General features: G+C 50.6%; 6 protein-coding genes across 8 annotated transcripts; 3 read left to right on the top strand and 3 right to left on the bottom strand.

Moving 5' to 3' along the window:
• The first annotated feature begins 103 nt into the window (after nucleotides 1-103).
• On the top strand, nucleotides 104-2129 carry FOXG_01778 (uncharacterized protein). Its single transcript, XM_018378786.1, has one exon. It carries the CDS (start codon nucleotides 223-225, stop codon nucleotides 1582-1584), a length of 1362 nt encoding a protein of 453 aa, XP_018234762.1. The 5' UTR covers nucleotides 104-222; the 3' UTR covers nucleotides 1585-2129.
• Nucleotides 1612-5983, bottom strand: FOXG_01777 (6-phosphogluconolactonase). Of its 2 annotated transcripts, none has more exons than XM_018378785.1 (2): nucleotides 4165-5983; nucleotides 1612-4090 (listed from the first exon to the last, which is right to left on the bottom strand). In XM_018378785.1, the coding sequence occupies exon 2, from the start codon at nucleotides 3121-3123 to the stop codon at nucleotides 2341-2343; it is 783 nt and encodes a 260-aa protein (XP_018234761.1). In that variant the 5' UTR covers nucleotides 3124-4090; nucleotides 4165-5983; the 3' UTR covers nucleotides 1612-2340. The 2 variants fall into 2 exon arrangements, with proteins under 2 accessions (XP_018234761.1, XP_018234760.1); XM_018378784.1 differs by having other exon boundaries at nucleotides 1612-4583; nucleotides 4651-5983.
• FOXG_01776 (uncharacterized protein) lies at nucleotides 5088-8570 on the top strand. 2 transcript variants are annotated; one of them, XM_018378782.1, is made up of 2 exons: nucleotides 5088-6079; nucleotides 6177-8570. In XM_018378782.1, the coding sequence occupies exon 2, from the start codon at nucleotides 6657-6659 to the stop codon at nucleotides 8376-8378; it is 1722 nt and encodes a 573-aa protein (XP_018234758.1). In that variant the 5' UTR covers nucleotides 5088-6079; nucleotides 6177-6656; the 3' UTR covers nucleotides 8379-8570. The 2 variants fall into 2 exon arrangements, with proteins under 2 accessions (XP_018234758.1, XP_018234759.1); XM_018378783.1 differs by having other exon boundaries at nucleotides 6375-8562.
• FOXG_01775 (uncharacterized protein) lies at nucleotides 8018-11253 on the bottom strand. The gene is made up of 2 exons (XM_018378781.1): nucleotides 10677-11253; nucleotides 8018-10623 (listed from the first exon to the last, which is right to left on the bottom strand). The coding sequence occupies exons 1-2, from the start codon at nucleotides 10841-10843 to the stop codon at nucleotides 8820-8822; spliced, it is 1971 nt and encodes a 656-aa protein (XP_018234757.1). The 5' UTR covers nucleotides 10844-11253; the 3' UTR covers nucleotides 8018-8819.
• A 72-nt stretch (nucleotides 11254-11325) lies between these two features.
• On the top strand, nucleotides 11326-13089 carry FOXG_01774 (uncharacterized protein). Its single transcript, XM_018378780.1, has 2 exons — nucleotides 11326-11495; nucleotides 11548-13089. Exons 1-2 carry the CDS (start codon nucleotides 11408-11410, stop codon nucleotides 12033-12035), a joined length of 576 nt encoding a protein of 191 aa, XP_018234756.1. The 5' UTR covers nucleotides 11326-11407; the 3' UTR covers nucleotides 12036-13089.
• On the bottom strand, nucleotides 12010-14157 carry FOXG_01773 (uncharacterized protein). The gene is made up of 2 exons (XM_018378779.1): nucleotides 13832-14157; nucleotides 12010-13779 (listed from the first exon to the last, which is right to left on the bottom strand). The coding sequence occupies exons 1-2, from the start codon at nucleotides 14118-14120 to the stop codon at nucleotides 12266-12268; spliced, it is 1803 nt and encodes a 600-aa protein (XP_018234755.1). The 5' UTR covers nucleotides 14121-14157; the 3' UTR covers nucleotides 12010-12265.
• Between the last annotated feature and the right edge of the window lie 342 nt (nucleotides 14158-14499).

Raw genomic sequence — 14499 nt, 5'->3', positions numbered from 1 at the left:
TGAAGCACCGCCAGCCTCCACCCGGTCCTTGGCTCAGGGTAGCCGTCCACTCACCGTGTTCCGGCTAACGGAAGCTTCCTCAGGGCAGGTCCACTTTCTTACCGTATCGGTAGCCCAAGCGACCCTGATTTCCCCAAGCTTCATCACAATAAACATTCACTTGATAATATCAATCCCGAACCCGTTTAATCCATCGTGCGACAGACTGTGACGGATATCACTATGTCCACGCTACAACGCTCACGATCACTTCGAAAACCTGCTTCTTCCACCACAACCACTGCCACTGCTAATGCGAACGCCCCAGACGGTTCACCGAGTCGCCTTCCTGTAAAGCCCTTGACTCGAAGTGCGACGACATCTAGCAATGCGAGAACATTGAGAAATGGAACAACCACAGGACTCTCCAGGGCGACGTCTGTTCGGCAGCCTGCTAAACCAGTAACATCTGAGCCTGCGAAGAGGGAAACTCGATATCCCCCCTCAACCACGACTACAAGACCTCGACCAGCGGTGAGACCGACCTCGGCAGATGGCCCGACTCAAACAACTAGAAAGGCACCTGCCCCTACACATACGCGCGCAAAGAGTACTGCTACTGGCTTGAGAAATGCGCCAGTCTTGAGACCTCCTTCTTCTGGTTCGTCAGCTAGCAGCACCACTACCACGACGACCACCCGTCCTACTCGGTCGTCGACAACTTCCACCAACGAGAAGCTCTCAGGCGCCGCACCACGCCTTCGCCCGGCCTTCTCAACTCTCCAGCAACACTACTCACCAGCCAAGTCCTCTGCGCCCAAACCACTGACATCAACATTCCTCGCTCCGCCATCGCCGTCCAAACTTCCGGCCAACGTCGCTGCATCCGCCGAAACAAGTCGGTTGCAAACCGAGCTTCTGCAACTTCATCTTTTGCATCGAGATGCACCGACCGTTGATGCTACCTGGAGGGCTAGTGCCCAGCGCAAACTTGGGGAGCGATTTTCAGAGCTTGCTAGCGCGAGCAAACAGATCGATGACCAGGAGAAGGCAGAGGTTGAGAGGGAGAACATCCTGGCACTCCGTAAGTGGACTGTTGGCGGTGGCCTGGAAGAGCGCATACAAATCCTAGATGCAGCCATAGCTGGTCTATGGGCGCTGGAGGAACCCGGTGGTCGTTATGCTAGGGTTGTAAGGCGATTTGAACGATGGGTTGATCGCATGTGCGAAATCGAAGAAGCGAGACGTGCAGGTGGAGCTCTAATTCAGGAGAACGACGTGCTCTTTATTGGCGAACTTGATTCTGCATGGAAGGACGAATGCGCTGGCTTGGTACGACGACTGGATACCATAAAACGACAGCTCGATCAATTGGGAGATTTTGCCCGTGATGACCAAGAGGGAGAATCCAAAGATCAATCAAGTCTGCAACGCATGGTAGAAGGGTCAAGGGAGCTCGTGCAGGGCATGCTGACTGAACTGGCTGTCATGGACGATATTGAGCGGGATGCGCTTGCGCGTGAAGATGAGTGGATTGAGAGAATGAACCGAGACGATGAAATGGAAGATACCCCAAGAGCTGGAGCAGTTTGGAGAGCCGTGTAAGACATTGTTCAAGTTTACAATGTTCCGCGCGCGAGTTTTGGACATCAGATAAACGGCATATCACCTAGATCAGCGACATCATAGCAGATGATGCACTTTCTCCATTTTACGTATAGACTCATTTTTAATCATATTTGGGACTGAGCTGCTCTAGCTATGTCAGTTGGCCTCGAAACGAGAACATGACCAGCAGAATGGGCCCTCTATCTCTTCCTTGTGCGTACTGGCCTAGATCGATCGGATATCAAGTTAAAACGGACATTGGCAAATCAACCACAATTCTTTCAGACCCCTCTTCTCTAACTCGAAACCATGTTGTTGAAATTTGTTTGGATTTTTTTTTACTTTGATTTTCGGTGTCATAGCATTTGGGAAATTCCCTACCTCAAAACAAACGCCTCTAAATGATGCCCACGCAAAAACGAAGTATCATCGTTGGGATATAGCAGTCATAAATGGTACTTAGGGGTTCATCGATCAGGACCGGATGCGATATAGCATTGCCGTCTATATCCTTGCCGATTGGGAGATTTGATGCGTCTTATAGTATTTTAAGTCCTCCCAATATCGTGAGGGACGTTAAAAGGAATGATGAATTGGAAGCTGAGCATCCAGCTCCCCTGCGATTTTCGCACGATGCCAGACTCCATCTAGTGCGACAGCACGTTGATGTGGTTTGCATGCTATGGTGAGTCAGGCTCAAGCTCAAAGACTGGGTAGAGGTGCTTGTTATTAAAGCTAGCTTGGGTGATGGTATCAGAGGAAAGCCCTTCGCGGAAAGCTGACGCCCTCGACAGCAGGCTCGTCGACGAACCAACTGCAGCGTTCACCAGTACCCTCATTGACAAGAGTGCAAGGCAGACCACCGTCGGTATCGAAGATCTGCTTCATGATGTCCTTCTTGCCGCCGCCAGTAGCGACGAACGCGACACGAACGGAGTGGTTGACGACTGGAAGAGTGAGGGTGATGCGCTTTGGAGGAGGCTTAGGGGAGTCTTCAATGGGAGCAACCCAGGCGTCGACTTCACGGAGCAGTTCATGGCCAGGGAAAAGAGAGCAGGTGTGTCCGTCGGGTCCGCAGCCGAGGAGGAGGAGGTCGAAGATAGGCAGACGGACCGAGTCGCGGCTGGCGAAGCTGGCAACGAGTGTCTTCTCGTACTGGTCGGCAAGTTCTTGCAGGTCGTTCAAGTGTTCTGTGTCGATGGGGTGCACGGTGGGCTTCTGGTCCTCGGGGATCTTGTCCAGAAGTTCCTTCTTGAGAAGGGCATAGTTGGAGTCTTCGTGGTCGAGGGGCACAGCGCGCTCATCTGCAAAGAAGATTTCCCAGCGCTTGAAATCGACGACATCGTTGGGGCCCGAAGAGGGGGCCAGGAGGGCTTGGGCGAGCGTCTTGGGGAGCGAACCACCAGATACACCCACTTTGAAAGCGCCGTGCCGGGCGATGCCGGCAGCTTGGCTCTGGATAACATAAGAACGCAGCGCCGGGGCGAGGGCGTCAACGTTGCGAAATGCGAAAAGGTTTGGTTGTGTTTTACCCATGGTGACGTTTGTGGTGCGGGTTTTGAAGCTTGCGGTGAGTTGTGACGATGTGGAAGAGGGAGATAAAAAATGACGGAACAAGGAGAGAGACGAAGAAAGACCGAGGTGCGTGGTTTTCCTACAGCTCTGATTGATCCTTGACACGGGTGAGAGAAGATGTAAGTGTGTCAAGGGTATATATAAGGTAGGTAGGCAAGGCAATCGACTCAGATAAATTATCAGGATGTTGTTTAAACGTTGTGGGATAATTTGATAATGCTGTAGGTATAGTCTACGAGAGGCGGGGTTCCATGGAAGTCACAGTGGGCCTTTTTTCTAGTTTCTGGTAGGTACGGTAGTATTGGGTACCTACTTCGTCATCGTAGTGGATCAAACTCCCGTTGGTAAATGTCGACCCAGACATGGAGTAAGAGCACTCAAGACGGGGAAAGACCTCCCCACGAGTAGAGTAACTTACTTGCCTGACCGTGGGTGGGCGGAGACACGGGGGTTGGGAGGAGCGAAAACGGTCTCACAATGGCTTCCTTGGTACCTCGAAAGCTTCGATGATAGTTGAGGGCAATCAGAATGATGAAGCTCAGTGGGAGCTTACAGTTAGATCAGTCTCCAGTACAGAAGACGATATGATGAGTGCAGTGGCGTGCTAGACACCTGTAGAGTACTGCACAGCAAGGTACTATGTAGTTAGTTAGGATAAGTAGGCTTTGACTTTCTGACACTGGCATATCTGAATCGTGTATGGCTGGTTTCTGTTTCTAGATAACGCAGGTCAACCATGGGGCAGTTTAGCCGCGTGGTGTCCCGTTGAGAAAAGCTTATCGGATTGCCGTTTGTTCCCAGTCGTCGTCAAGGTAATAAGAGTTGGCATGGGGATGAGTGAGGAAGGCTAAGTCCTCCTTATGGAATGATTGGACTTGAGCTTGGTTTGGTGGTAGGTCCCGTCTAGGAATATTATCAATGACGAAGGCTGATGAGAAATCGTCATCTAAGTTGCTTGGGAATCTTGGAGAGAGATCTTTAAGCATATTAGATCTGACTTACAGCGGCTTGACATGTGGTCTTAAGTTGCTGACGTGCTATTGAGCCCTACCTAACCTAACTAACCCTTGTCAAAGCAATGGAAGCCAAGCGACCTAAGAGGCAACCAAAGTAGCATCATCATTACCGGGTGGTGACACAGCACAGAGCCAATAGTCAGCCAGACAGCTCCTCGACAGCTCCGAATCTTATCGTCGGTTTCGATCGTTTTTGGTACATGGCTAGATATGTGTTGAAGGATCAATTATCTATCCGTGAATTACCACAAAAGAAGCACGGGCCAATTGAGCTGGGCAAGATGTCTGGACTCATGCATGCAAGGAACAGGCAGTATAAACGTCCAAATCTGACGTCTTCCTCCCTTCATCCTCTGATAAGGATACCCAGGTGTAGGGAGCGTTCCCGTGGCTTGAGGTAGGGTACTGTAGATAGGGTCAATAGTGCGTTCTCAAGCATGTGCTTGTCCGGCTCGGCGGAGCTTTTACTGACGGACGGGTGATTTCATGACGTATGTCCGGCTAAGAGGGCACAGCGTTAGGTTAGCTGGTTTCTCGGCGGGTTCAGGCGCGCCGCTAGCCGTTCCGTTGCAAAGCATCGTGGACGGTGGTTGTGCTCTTTAGCTCTTGTCTCATGAGGGAGGGAGGCTGTCAACTTATACCGACTTCACTGATCACCTTGGGGCAGAGCATTCATGGGTGAAAGGAGGCATGTCAGTCTTATATCCAGTATCTATGCCCTGTCGTATAATTGATTACCTGCGGTGCTTTCTATTCAGTGTGCATCTCTGTGGGTGTATGTGTGTAAGTCGGTATGAGCTCCATCATGGCTGGCCAGCCCTGGCAGAATTTTCCAGGGCAGATGCCGGCTGGTTAAACCCTCGTCCATCTGGTCCCTGGTCTGCCCCTCCAATGGACCCCTCCAAGATTCTGACCCCTCTAGCCCCCTCCATTTATGCAATTCTCAGGTGAATAGATACAGTATCCATGTAGAGGACATGGACGTCTCTAGAAGCCTCCAGCAGCTTCATTCTCCGTAATCCTCAGGTCATTCGTGAACACCAGAGTCTCACGGAGGAGCATCCGCTCAAACGATATATTCCGCGTCGCCTGATTTGTACCCGAGCTATAGACCATGCTGTCGAAGAAACATTTCAAGACCTCCTCAACTGAGGGGTAACAACAAGTCTCTCAAGATCGTGTAAGAAACGGTGAGTGTATGTGCTTGTTCCTACTACACTCTCATGCATGCAGGGCATTAGCAGGGTCGTTGGCACTCGAATCGACGTCGACTTATGACATGGGCCCGTCAAGTCGGCATCCGAGAATGATGACTATGAGAATCCGATGTGAAGCTGCACTGCACCATGTTCTTTATTATTTCAGACTTGGTTGGGAAGCATTTTTGGGAAACGGGCAAGCATCTTGACCTGCTGCATGCCTATGCAGCCCAGCACAAAAATGTCATTTCTGCGATCGATCTCAAGTTTGCCGTTAGAGGTGCGATTGGTTGCTGTCCTTGGCCATTGGACACTCTAAGAGACCGGCCCGGCGAAGCTGGCTCATCGAAGAAAAGAGCTTGATGAAAGAATAAGAAGAAGAAAAGAACGACATCACTTCGGTTAGTCAATCCGAGAATCAAGTTCCCTACGTAAGGATCACACCAGTTTGGATCTGGAGGACCCTTATATTATGGCTCCCTTGACAATATCGAAGCTCTAGCCTTTTCGTATTTGACAGCTGCGAGTCGAGCAAACGTGGGAGGGGTGTGGAGGGGACTTTTTAGCCCACCTGTGGGACGTTCTGGGTCTTTTTTTTTTTTTTTTCCCTTACTCAGTTTGGGGGTTTAAAAATTGAATTGGAGGTTGAAACGGGATGGATGGACCCTGGCGATCAAATCATCAACGGACGTTACTTCTTTGGTGAGTCGTGATCACACCGCACACTTCTCAGTTGCACTTTGTTCTCGTGTGACCCGGAACCTTCGCTCCGACATCTAACACCAACCAACATCATTAGCCAACCTTTTGTTTGGCAGTTGGAAATTACCAAGCCTGTTTTCTTTGTTTTGGCCAACTGCCTTACCTTGCCTATTGAAAAATACCCTGTTTTATCTTCGGCGAAAATATCAAGATTCAGGGTCTTGATGGGAAGTCATCCTGGACTGCCCTACCAAAAAGCCTCCCGTTGCAGAAGACAACTAATATAAACGAATAGCGAATCACCGCGCTCCCCCAAGTTATTTCTCCCTTTCTCGATTCCTTAGCTCCCCGATCCTTGTCTGGTAACCAAACGACTGTCATCGTCACTTCTAGACTTGTCCTTCTTTCTATGCCTCCTCCTTTTTATATGACTGCGATCTCTGCGGATTTAGACCAGAGCTGAACTCTGCTCTACACCCGGGGTCCCGCATTCAATTCTTGGCCTAAATCCATTAGTTCAACTTTTCTCTTACTCCTCTTTACCGAAGTCCACTCTTGTGTCAACTTACACAACTCGATGAAAAGACTGGCTCTCGACTTGACGAGTCATCACCTCGACGATCTTGATCCTGACATGGACCCAACAGCCCGGAACGAGCAGCTGCTCGACCGGCGATCACAGCTCACAGAAGGACTTTCTAGCCTACCCTATGACTTGATACTCTACCTCAACCGTGCCGCTATCCACTCGGATCTAGGATATCCGGACCTTGCAGCCGGTGATGCATATCGTGCACTCTTACTAGCCGATGAGGTTCTCAATGAGGGCTTCGAATATCATGAGCAGGCCCTCGAGTCTTTGCAGATGCATACAGCAGTTCCCTTACCCGATGTTCTAGCACATGGGAACCTTCCCCAAGATGAGCTACAGAGCCCCGAAACTGACCTGGAAGTCGAAGACGAGGCAGTCAAACGACTGGCCATATTGGCGCAAGTTCGTGCATATCAGATCCTATCTTTAGGCCTGTTACTTTGTGGATCACTGCAGAGTGCTGCCAGTTTCTGTCAGCGCGGTCTTCAGCTCTCACCATCGAATCAAGAACTACTCGACACCAAAAACAACATTGTCACTGTCGCCCGCAGAAGGCTTCGCCGTGATGATATCGATATTGATTACCCCAATCTCCCCGATCAAGGCCTCGTCCGTCGCGAGGTCTACCCCTGGAATGACCACGAACCTGATCGTTTCGCCCCGGAATCATTGGCTGAACTCAACGAGCGTTTGAGCTCCATGGCACCAAAGTGTGTTGTCGAGGTTGCGACCTTGCCTGTCCTGTTAGAAGGAGCGAGCAGCACCGATGACTATGAAATTATTCCAACATGCAAGCAGCTTGGAGTCTTCGCCAAGGAGGACATCGCCCCCGGTGAGGTTGTGCTGAAGGAATACTCACTTCTCACGGCGAACAATCGTCTGAAGGACTCTATTTGTGACGCATGCAGCTCTGATCTGCCACCACTAGGTAGCGAGAACGAGCCCGTCAGTTGCCCTGAATGCTACGATACGGTGTTCTGCACTCAATATTGCTTTGATCAAGCCATGGAGAGATATCATCCAGCGGTTTGTGAGAAGGATGTCGATGCAATCGCTAAGGATCCTGATGCATTTGAAGCGGACCAAACACTTTACCTTTTGCTACTTTCTCGTGTCTTGGCTATTGCTGCTCACGAGGAGGTTAATCCTCTTGATGTTCGAGAGGTCAAGTATATATGGGGTGATTTCGTTCCGACTCGAACCAACGACATCAACGTCTCACCAAATGCTGGTCCGCCTCCTGAGTGGACACTGCCCTTTTCTTTCAAATACAATATCGAAACACCGCTCCACGTTTTGGAAAAGATGGACATCGATATATACTCTTCGCTCGCTGAGAACGATCTATGGGTTCTCAACACGCTATACGCCAAGTTCAGGGGCACTGCTTCGGCCCGTAAAAACCCTCGGGATGGTCGCCCTGATGTCGCCGCAGTGCACCCGTATTGGTGTCTCGCGAACCATGATTGCGACCCCAACGTCACATGGGAATGGGGTGGCCGCATGGTTCTTGAAGCCAGAAAGGAGCGTGTTGTGGGTGGTCGTCCGGGAGGTATCAAGAAAGGTGAGGAGATTCTCAACCACTATTGCGACGTCAATTTGCCTGTGCAACAACGCCGGGAATGGGCAAGGGGTAGTCTAGGCGGCTGGTGTATGTGCAAACGGTGCCGCGATGAGGCTGCCATGGGAGAAGCAAATCATGTTTGAGAATTTCATGCTGTGAATTGGGATTTTATGAAGCATGGAGTGGGTTTTTGTACCTTTCAGGGATAGGTCTAGATAAAATGGGTGGATCGATCATAGCAAGTATGTGCTTTGGATGGGTAGATGAAGTACATTTTTTGAAAGCCTCAAGATACCACAATACACGAAAGGTTCTTATCATACCAAATGTCCGGCAACTAAAGCCTAGCAGCTCTTTCTCCTTTCTATCAAGCGGCTGATGATACTGACCAAATGGCCATGGATATGTATGGACAACGGATATAATTAAACCAGGGGTCCAGCATTGAACGTGAGCATTTATTGAAATAGTTTGAATTCTATAGAGGCCATCACAATCGATCAAAATTTGAAAGACCCCTCAATCAGCCCAGTACTTCGTTGCTTGAGTTGCAACGCGATCGTTTCTATTTCTAGGCCGGCACCTTACCTTGGTTGCTCAGGAAGCGGCCGAGGTCCTACGATCTGTCTTCGACCAGCTCCGATACCCACTGACCCCTTATTCTGGCTGTCACCACCTGTATAGCCAGCCCATTGCCCAACATCCCACCGACCACCAATACCACCGCCGATTCCGTCTACACCTTCATTGGAGCGCACCGCCGCAGCAGTCTCTTTCTGTGCCTCTTCCCACTCGCGCTGCCGTTGACGTTCCATCTCCATCTCTCGTTCAAGAAGTGATTTGGAGGCCCACCCACCTGCCTTGGTCTTATTCTGGCTCTGTGCGCGGCGCTGGTCTTCGGCATCGCGCTCGGCTGTGGCGCCCAATTCGCGTGAATAAGTCGCCTGGGCTGCAGGTGGTGAAGGGGCTGGATTACTTGATAGAAAGCGGTCGGTACGGCTGGGAGCGGCGGGTGTAGGTCTCGAGGAGTATGCGGCGGGATCCGGAAGGGGCCGGCTGCTCGTGTTCTGTGACTTGGCCTGGGGAAGGGCAGTCGGGTCAGGCAAGGGGCGAGGTGACCTTGAGGGTAATACAGGAGCGTTATTTGTTTGAAGGGGTTCTCTGTTGAAAGGAGACCGAGTCCGCAGAACTTCTCGCTCGTCTTTAGACCATGAGTCAGAACGTGTTGGAGGACTGGATACCAGCTTAGGCTTTGGCTTAGGAGTTGGCTTTGTCTCTATGCTTCCTTGACGTTGAGCTCTCTCTTGACGCTCTCGCTCATACTCGGCTTCTCGTTGTCGAGCGAGCTCCAACTCTTGCTCCAACTGCTTCACACGGTTCTTGTAGTCATCTTCTGAAGCACCGTCTTGTTGTGATGCTCCTTGGTCGGCTCGGTACTGACTCAGGAACTGCCCCGTCAGCTTAGAATCACCACGATTCTTCACGCTTTTTCGTTCTTCGGCAAGTCGGGCTTCGGCATCTTCCTCCTCCTTGCGCCGTTTCTCTTCTGTCAATTTCCATTGCCGTTCCTCCTCCTCCCATCTTCGCTTCTCTTCTTCGGCAGCCTGCCGCTCCTTTTCTCGGAGTTGTTCTGTTTCCTGCTCCCACCTGAGCTCTTCCTCAACTCGGGCGCGATCCTCCTCTTCAGCTCGCTGCCTCTCCCCTTCGTCCGCTTCACGGTGAGCGCGCTCTTCCTCCTCCTTTCGACGGCGCTCCTTCTCAGCGAGAGTTGGCACGCGGGGACCAGCATTGGTGATCTGTCGCCTACCACCAAACGATATACCGAGATTACCTTGGCTAGCGCCCCCCAAGTAACCATACTGTGCAATATTCCAAGCCGGTGCAGTAGTACCTTCGTGCTCCTTTTTGCTCCAGCTGCTAACGGCGCCAGGAGATTCGGGCCCATTCTTCGGGGTAGGGCTCTTGGTAGGACTCCACCGCCCAGAGCCCGAATCACCTGTTCGATGTGGCAGAGCAGCAGAGCGTCCAAAAGCAGGCGACTTGTTGCTCGTAACGGATGCGCCCCTGTCGCGTGTCCCGGTAGGTGTCCTTGAACCTGTTCCTTGTGGAGTAACCGTTTCAGGTCGATTTTTAGGTCCAATCGAGGTGGGAAAGTTTTGAGGATTAGCAGCATGGGCCGCTCTGCTGAATGCGCCGATACATTGAAGTACTTGCGCTGGGTCCTTCTGCTCAAAAAGATCGACAGTAAGGAATGTATCATGTTGGTGGAGGTTCAGTGGTGGAGATTGGCAAGCACGGAGAAATAGCGAGATGTTTTCCATCTGTACGAAAGGCATGGCCGATTGCTTGAACCGAACCCCAGGAGGTGGTAGGGCGAGATTGGCGAGTCTGAGAATTGTGTAAGTCCCGCATTCATGATCGCCAGCCTTGAGGTGACTTACTTGCATAGAGCAACTCCATCTTTTAGTCCTTCGAGGAGATCGGACGAAGGAAGACTCTCTCCTAGAATATCTTCGATCCATGAACGAGCTTCATTCGCCGCTGCTGGTGTGTATTTCTCAAGGCGCATCTTGCGCAAGTCCTTATCCAGCGACGACACGGACGCCATGATGACGGCTCTCGGATAGGTTCTCGAAATAGCAATTCAACCACTCTGAGGAATAAGGAATTAGATTTGTATCTCGACAGGTACGAGTTGAGATTCAAGCGTTTGCACTGGTAAGCGACGTAGAGAGTACGGTCCTGTCGCAAAAGTCGCACAGCTTCTTGAACGCAGGGAGGGGATGGGTATCGATTCTCGATAAAACAAATGAAGCTGTCTCCAAGTAATTGTCTTGAAGGTCAACTTCCAGGATAGAAATCAAGTGTTGATTGAGAAGAATAGGAAGAGAGAATAGGATGGTCCCGGGTATCCGAGGTAGGTAAGTAAGTATCCAAGGGATTAGCAGCTTGCGTTCAAGCAGGCAAGATTGGGCGGCATGCACCCGACCCCAGCATCCAGCCCACCATGAAATGACGTGGACTGGGAGTGTTGAGGTGGCTGGGGTGAGGTGGCTGGTGCATCATGAAAGTGGCTGTGTGTGTGTCATGGATTCAAGACTTCACCAGAACATTTGCGCCCCCCATATCCTTTGGTGACATTCAAGGTCACAAATTGAAACAAAAGAAGCCCATGGCCACAAATCAGATTGGGCCTGTTGCGCGGGCCTGGTACAAGTGGAAAGCTCTCCGCTTGCCATGGCGCAAGCGCTTCCTCGTGGGTTTGTTTTTAATCTTCCCTCCACCACTCTCCTCCCACTTACATGCCACCAGGTTACGACCTTCAAGGTAACACGTACTGGGAATTTCGACTCACGAGAGGCGCTGAGAGTAATGAGCGCTGGCGAAGAATTGTTAAATACCCGCGATCAACACACTACTCTTCCGTAAAGGTCAGCCCACAATGGCACCAATGGCTACGGCATACACGAGAAGAACCTCCAAGCATCGAGGAACAACACAGCGATGTTTTGCGCCGGGTGAGGATGCAGAAGCTTGCTGCTGAGGCGGATGCTCGATGGGAGGCCAAACCGCGAGTTATGGAGGCGCCACAGGCTGCGCCGGCACCGTTGCTTTCACCGGCGAAGGCTAGTCCTTTACAACAAGACGCCAGGAGTGGTGAGCAGACTGACACGGGCGCAAAAAAGACCAAAGAAGAGGCTGAAAAGAAGGATGATCCTTGGGCTACGGCCAAGGCCAGAGCACCAGGCGAGACATGGCAACCAACTTCTTGGAGTCCTACAGCAGCCAAGAAACGTTGAGCAATAGAGCTTCAGCTAAGTACTGACCGGCTCAACTGGTCCAGCAAGCCATGATTGCCATATCAAATGTAGCAACAATGTACAAGAGTCGCGGAAAGAGACGAAACAGATTCAACGGCAGAATCTTGGGTATCATCATTCATTACGGCATTATGTTCATGCACTGGATAGTCTATAATATGTACGTTACCACCAGAAAACCAATAAGAACCATCACCCCATTAACCGTCTCATGACTCCGCTTCCTGAGAAGCTTTTAAAACTTCCAAAAGCAACCGAATTCTTTCACCTGAATTAGTCAGGATCTCTTGCGCAAGAGCGTCGGCTTCATCACCCTTAACCTTCCCAGTACGCCGCTTCTTTGCTTTTGCTTCTCGAGCTTTGATGCCCTTCTCAACAGCCTCTTCAAACTCTTCAGAATAAACCATTAGATCGCATGCCCAAAGAAGTTGTATAGCGTCTTCAACGACTAGGGACAATTTCGCGTTGTCTTCCAGAGCTACGGTATTCGCCGGATGAGGGACAAAACACTGTTCTAACATTGACAAGGTCAAACTTCCTTCTGCGTCACCTTCTGGGTCGACCTTTGAAGGATCTTTGTACGATGATGGTAGTAATAAATCGAATAATTCTTTGGTGATGGTAATATGTGCTTCAGATAGAAGGGGATTTGGTCTCTGGCATGCAAAAAGAGTAAACATAGGGAGTGGGAGAAGTTTGAGGGAGGCAGTGTACTCCTCATATAAACGATGAAGCTCGGAAGGCTTTCGGAGTGACCATGTCACCGCAGAAAGTAATCTGAACAGACGAAGGCGTATGTCGACAGACTCGACCAGCCCTTGCGAGTGTACACTTGCTGCGCCGAGTTTTCGAGTGTCCTTAGGCTTTTGAGGCGTTGGTGGTTCAGAAACTCCCGAAGAGATTGATTCATCATCAAAGTAGTCCCCAAATTTGTCGTTTTCCAGGTCCAGCACCTGTTCCCGCTTTCGTTTGTTAGACATCTTGCTCGGGCCTCTGGGTTCCTTATCAAAAACCTCGCGGAAGGCAGACGACGATATCTCGCCTCCATCGGCAAATATGGCTTTGACAAATCCTTTAGCTCCATTTTGTCGCCCGTTTTGTTGCTCCATATACATGACAATGATGGATTCATTGCGTGATGTACGGGGTAGCTCGCTCTCTGGGCCATTGGCTAATTGCGCCTCCTTGTCGCATCGCTCGCGCTCGTTCCAGTCGGCCTCCAAGACATCCAACATCAACTCTAGCCAGGCTTTCCAGTATTGCCATCGCTTCGGATATAACGTGCTGCAGTTGAATGCCCAACCAATGGTTGACCAAAAGTCTTGTCCACGGTTCCATATGCTACCGTCGTTGGCAAGTTTGCCTCGAAGTCGTTCGTCGTCGCCATTTGATTCCGTGTCTGATATATCACTATCGTTTCCCTGTCCATATTGATCCCAGCGGCGACCTGAGCGTGGTGTAGAGCTGAATTGGAAGGCTGTTCTGAGATCGGCATTAATGGGACCGGCAACTAGAAGAATATTGCGCAAATAGTCGAGAGCCTGTGAGGCAACGTCAAGCTGGTCTTTCTTCTCCGCACGGGTGGTGTGGAGAGGATGAATAACAAGAGTATTTAATAGAGCGAGATGGCTTGGAGGAGGGACAAGGACGTGCTTCTTCGAAGGAGTGTGCTTGGATATGCCAGAGGCGGCAATGCTGTTGAGGAGATTGATCGCGGAACCATCTATCGAGCTGTAAGTGTAAGTTACCATTAAGAGGAGCGAGCACCAGCATACACAGTTGCTCTTCGAGTAAAATCTGGCAATGCGCCTTCAAGTCGCGGGGCAGTTGTCGCGCATCGCGATAGGGACATGGGTTCTCATGAACGGGGCTACTGGCGGCCGTGGATTTATCAAGCGTAGCATCATGCGCCGTCACAAAAGATGACGGCGACGAGAGATTCGAAGAAGACGAGGCTGTTGCCATTTCGTGTTTAGAGTCCAAGACATTCGTGAGTTTATAGGTGATGATTAATAGAACATGGGGAAGGAAACGAGATGAACCGGTTGAGAAGGAAGCGAGCATCAATTTACACGAGTTGAGATCGCGAAGCGCGACAAGCGCGTGTGCTATTAGAGGAACCTGCCGATTTGGAGGGGCGGTACCTGAACTTAGAAGTCAGGGGGGACTCGCACTGGCCTGGCCGGTGACGCCATTACCTGGAACGAATCTACGGTTGTCTGCCCTCAGGGAGTAAGAAAACTTAAGACGTTAAACTTGGTTGCCAAAATCAACTGGACTAAAGACTTGCTAATATATACTAAACTTCCCTAAGTTTTTTTTTTAATTATTGAGAATAGAGGTCCTAAGTTTTATTGCCTCCTAAGCCTGCCTACCTGTACCATAATCAGGCATGATGAATATGATGGGACTAAAAATAAGACCTCCTGTTGTTGAAGCCAGA

This window comes from Fusarium oxysporum, chromosome 5 (genome assembly GCF_000149955.1).
Source record: "Fusarium oxysporum f. sp. lycopersici 4287 chromosome 5, whole genome shotgun sequence".
Taxonomy (NCBI): domain Eukaryota; kingdom Fungi; phylum Ascomycota; class Sordariomycetes; order Hypocreales; family Nectriaceae; genus Fusarium; species Fusarium oxysporum.
Note: the sequence above shows the minus strand (reverse complement) of the source record. Positions and strands in the feature narration are given on the sequence as shown.

Bases quoted from the DNA above. Each gene is read 5' to 3' on its own strand.
- FOXG_01775 (XM_018378781.1), bottom strand. From the start codon at position 10,843: ATGGCGTCCGTGTCGTCGCTGGATAAGGACTTGCGCAAGATGCGCCTT. The intron at 10,624-10,676 runs GTAAGTCACCTC...CACAATTCTCAG, and splicing joins GATGGAGTTGCTCTATGCAA to ACTCGCCAATCTCGCCCTAC.
- FOXG_01774 (XM_018378780.1), top strand. From the start codon at position 11,408: ATGGCCACAAATCAGATTGGGCCTGTTGCGCGGGCCTGGTACAAGTGG. The intron at 11,496-11,547 runs GTTTGTTTTTAA...ACATGCCACCAG, and splicing joins GCGCAAGCGCTTCCTCGTGG to GTTACGACCTTCAAGGTAAC.
- FOXG_01776 (XM_018378782.1), top strand. From the start codon at position 6,657: ATGAAAAGACTGGCTCTCGACTTGACGAGTCATCACCTCGACGATCTT.
- FOXG_01778 (XM_018378786.1), top strand. From the start codon at position 223: ATGTCCACGCTACAACGCTCACGATCACTTCGAAAACCTGCTTCTTCC.
- FOXG_01777 (XM_018378785.1), bottom strand. From the start codon at position 3,123: ATGGGTAAAACACAACCAAACCTTTTCGCATTTCGCAACGTTGACGCC.
- FOXG_01773 (XM_018378779.1), bottom strand. From the start codon at position 14,120: ATGCTCGCTTCCTTCTCAACCGGTTCATCTCGTTTCCTTCCCCATGTT. The intron at 13,780-13,831 runs GTATGCTGGTGC...ACAGCTCGATAG, and splicing joins TTTACTCGAAGAGCAACTGT to ATGGTTCCGCGATCAATCTC.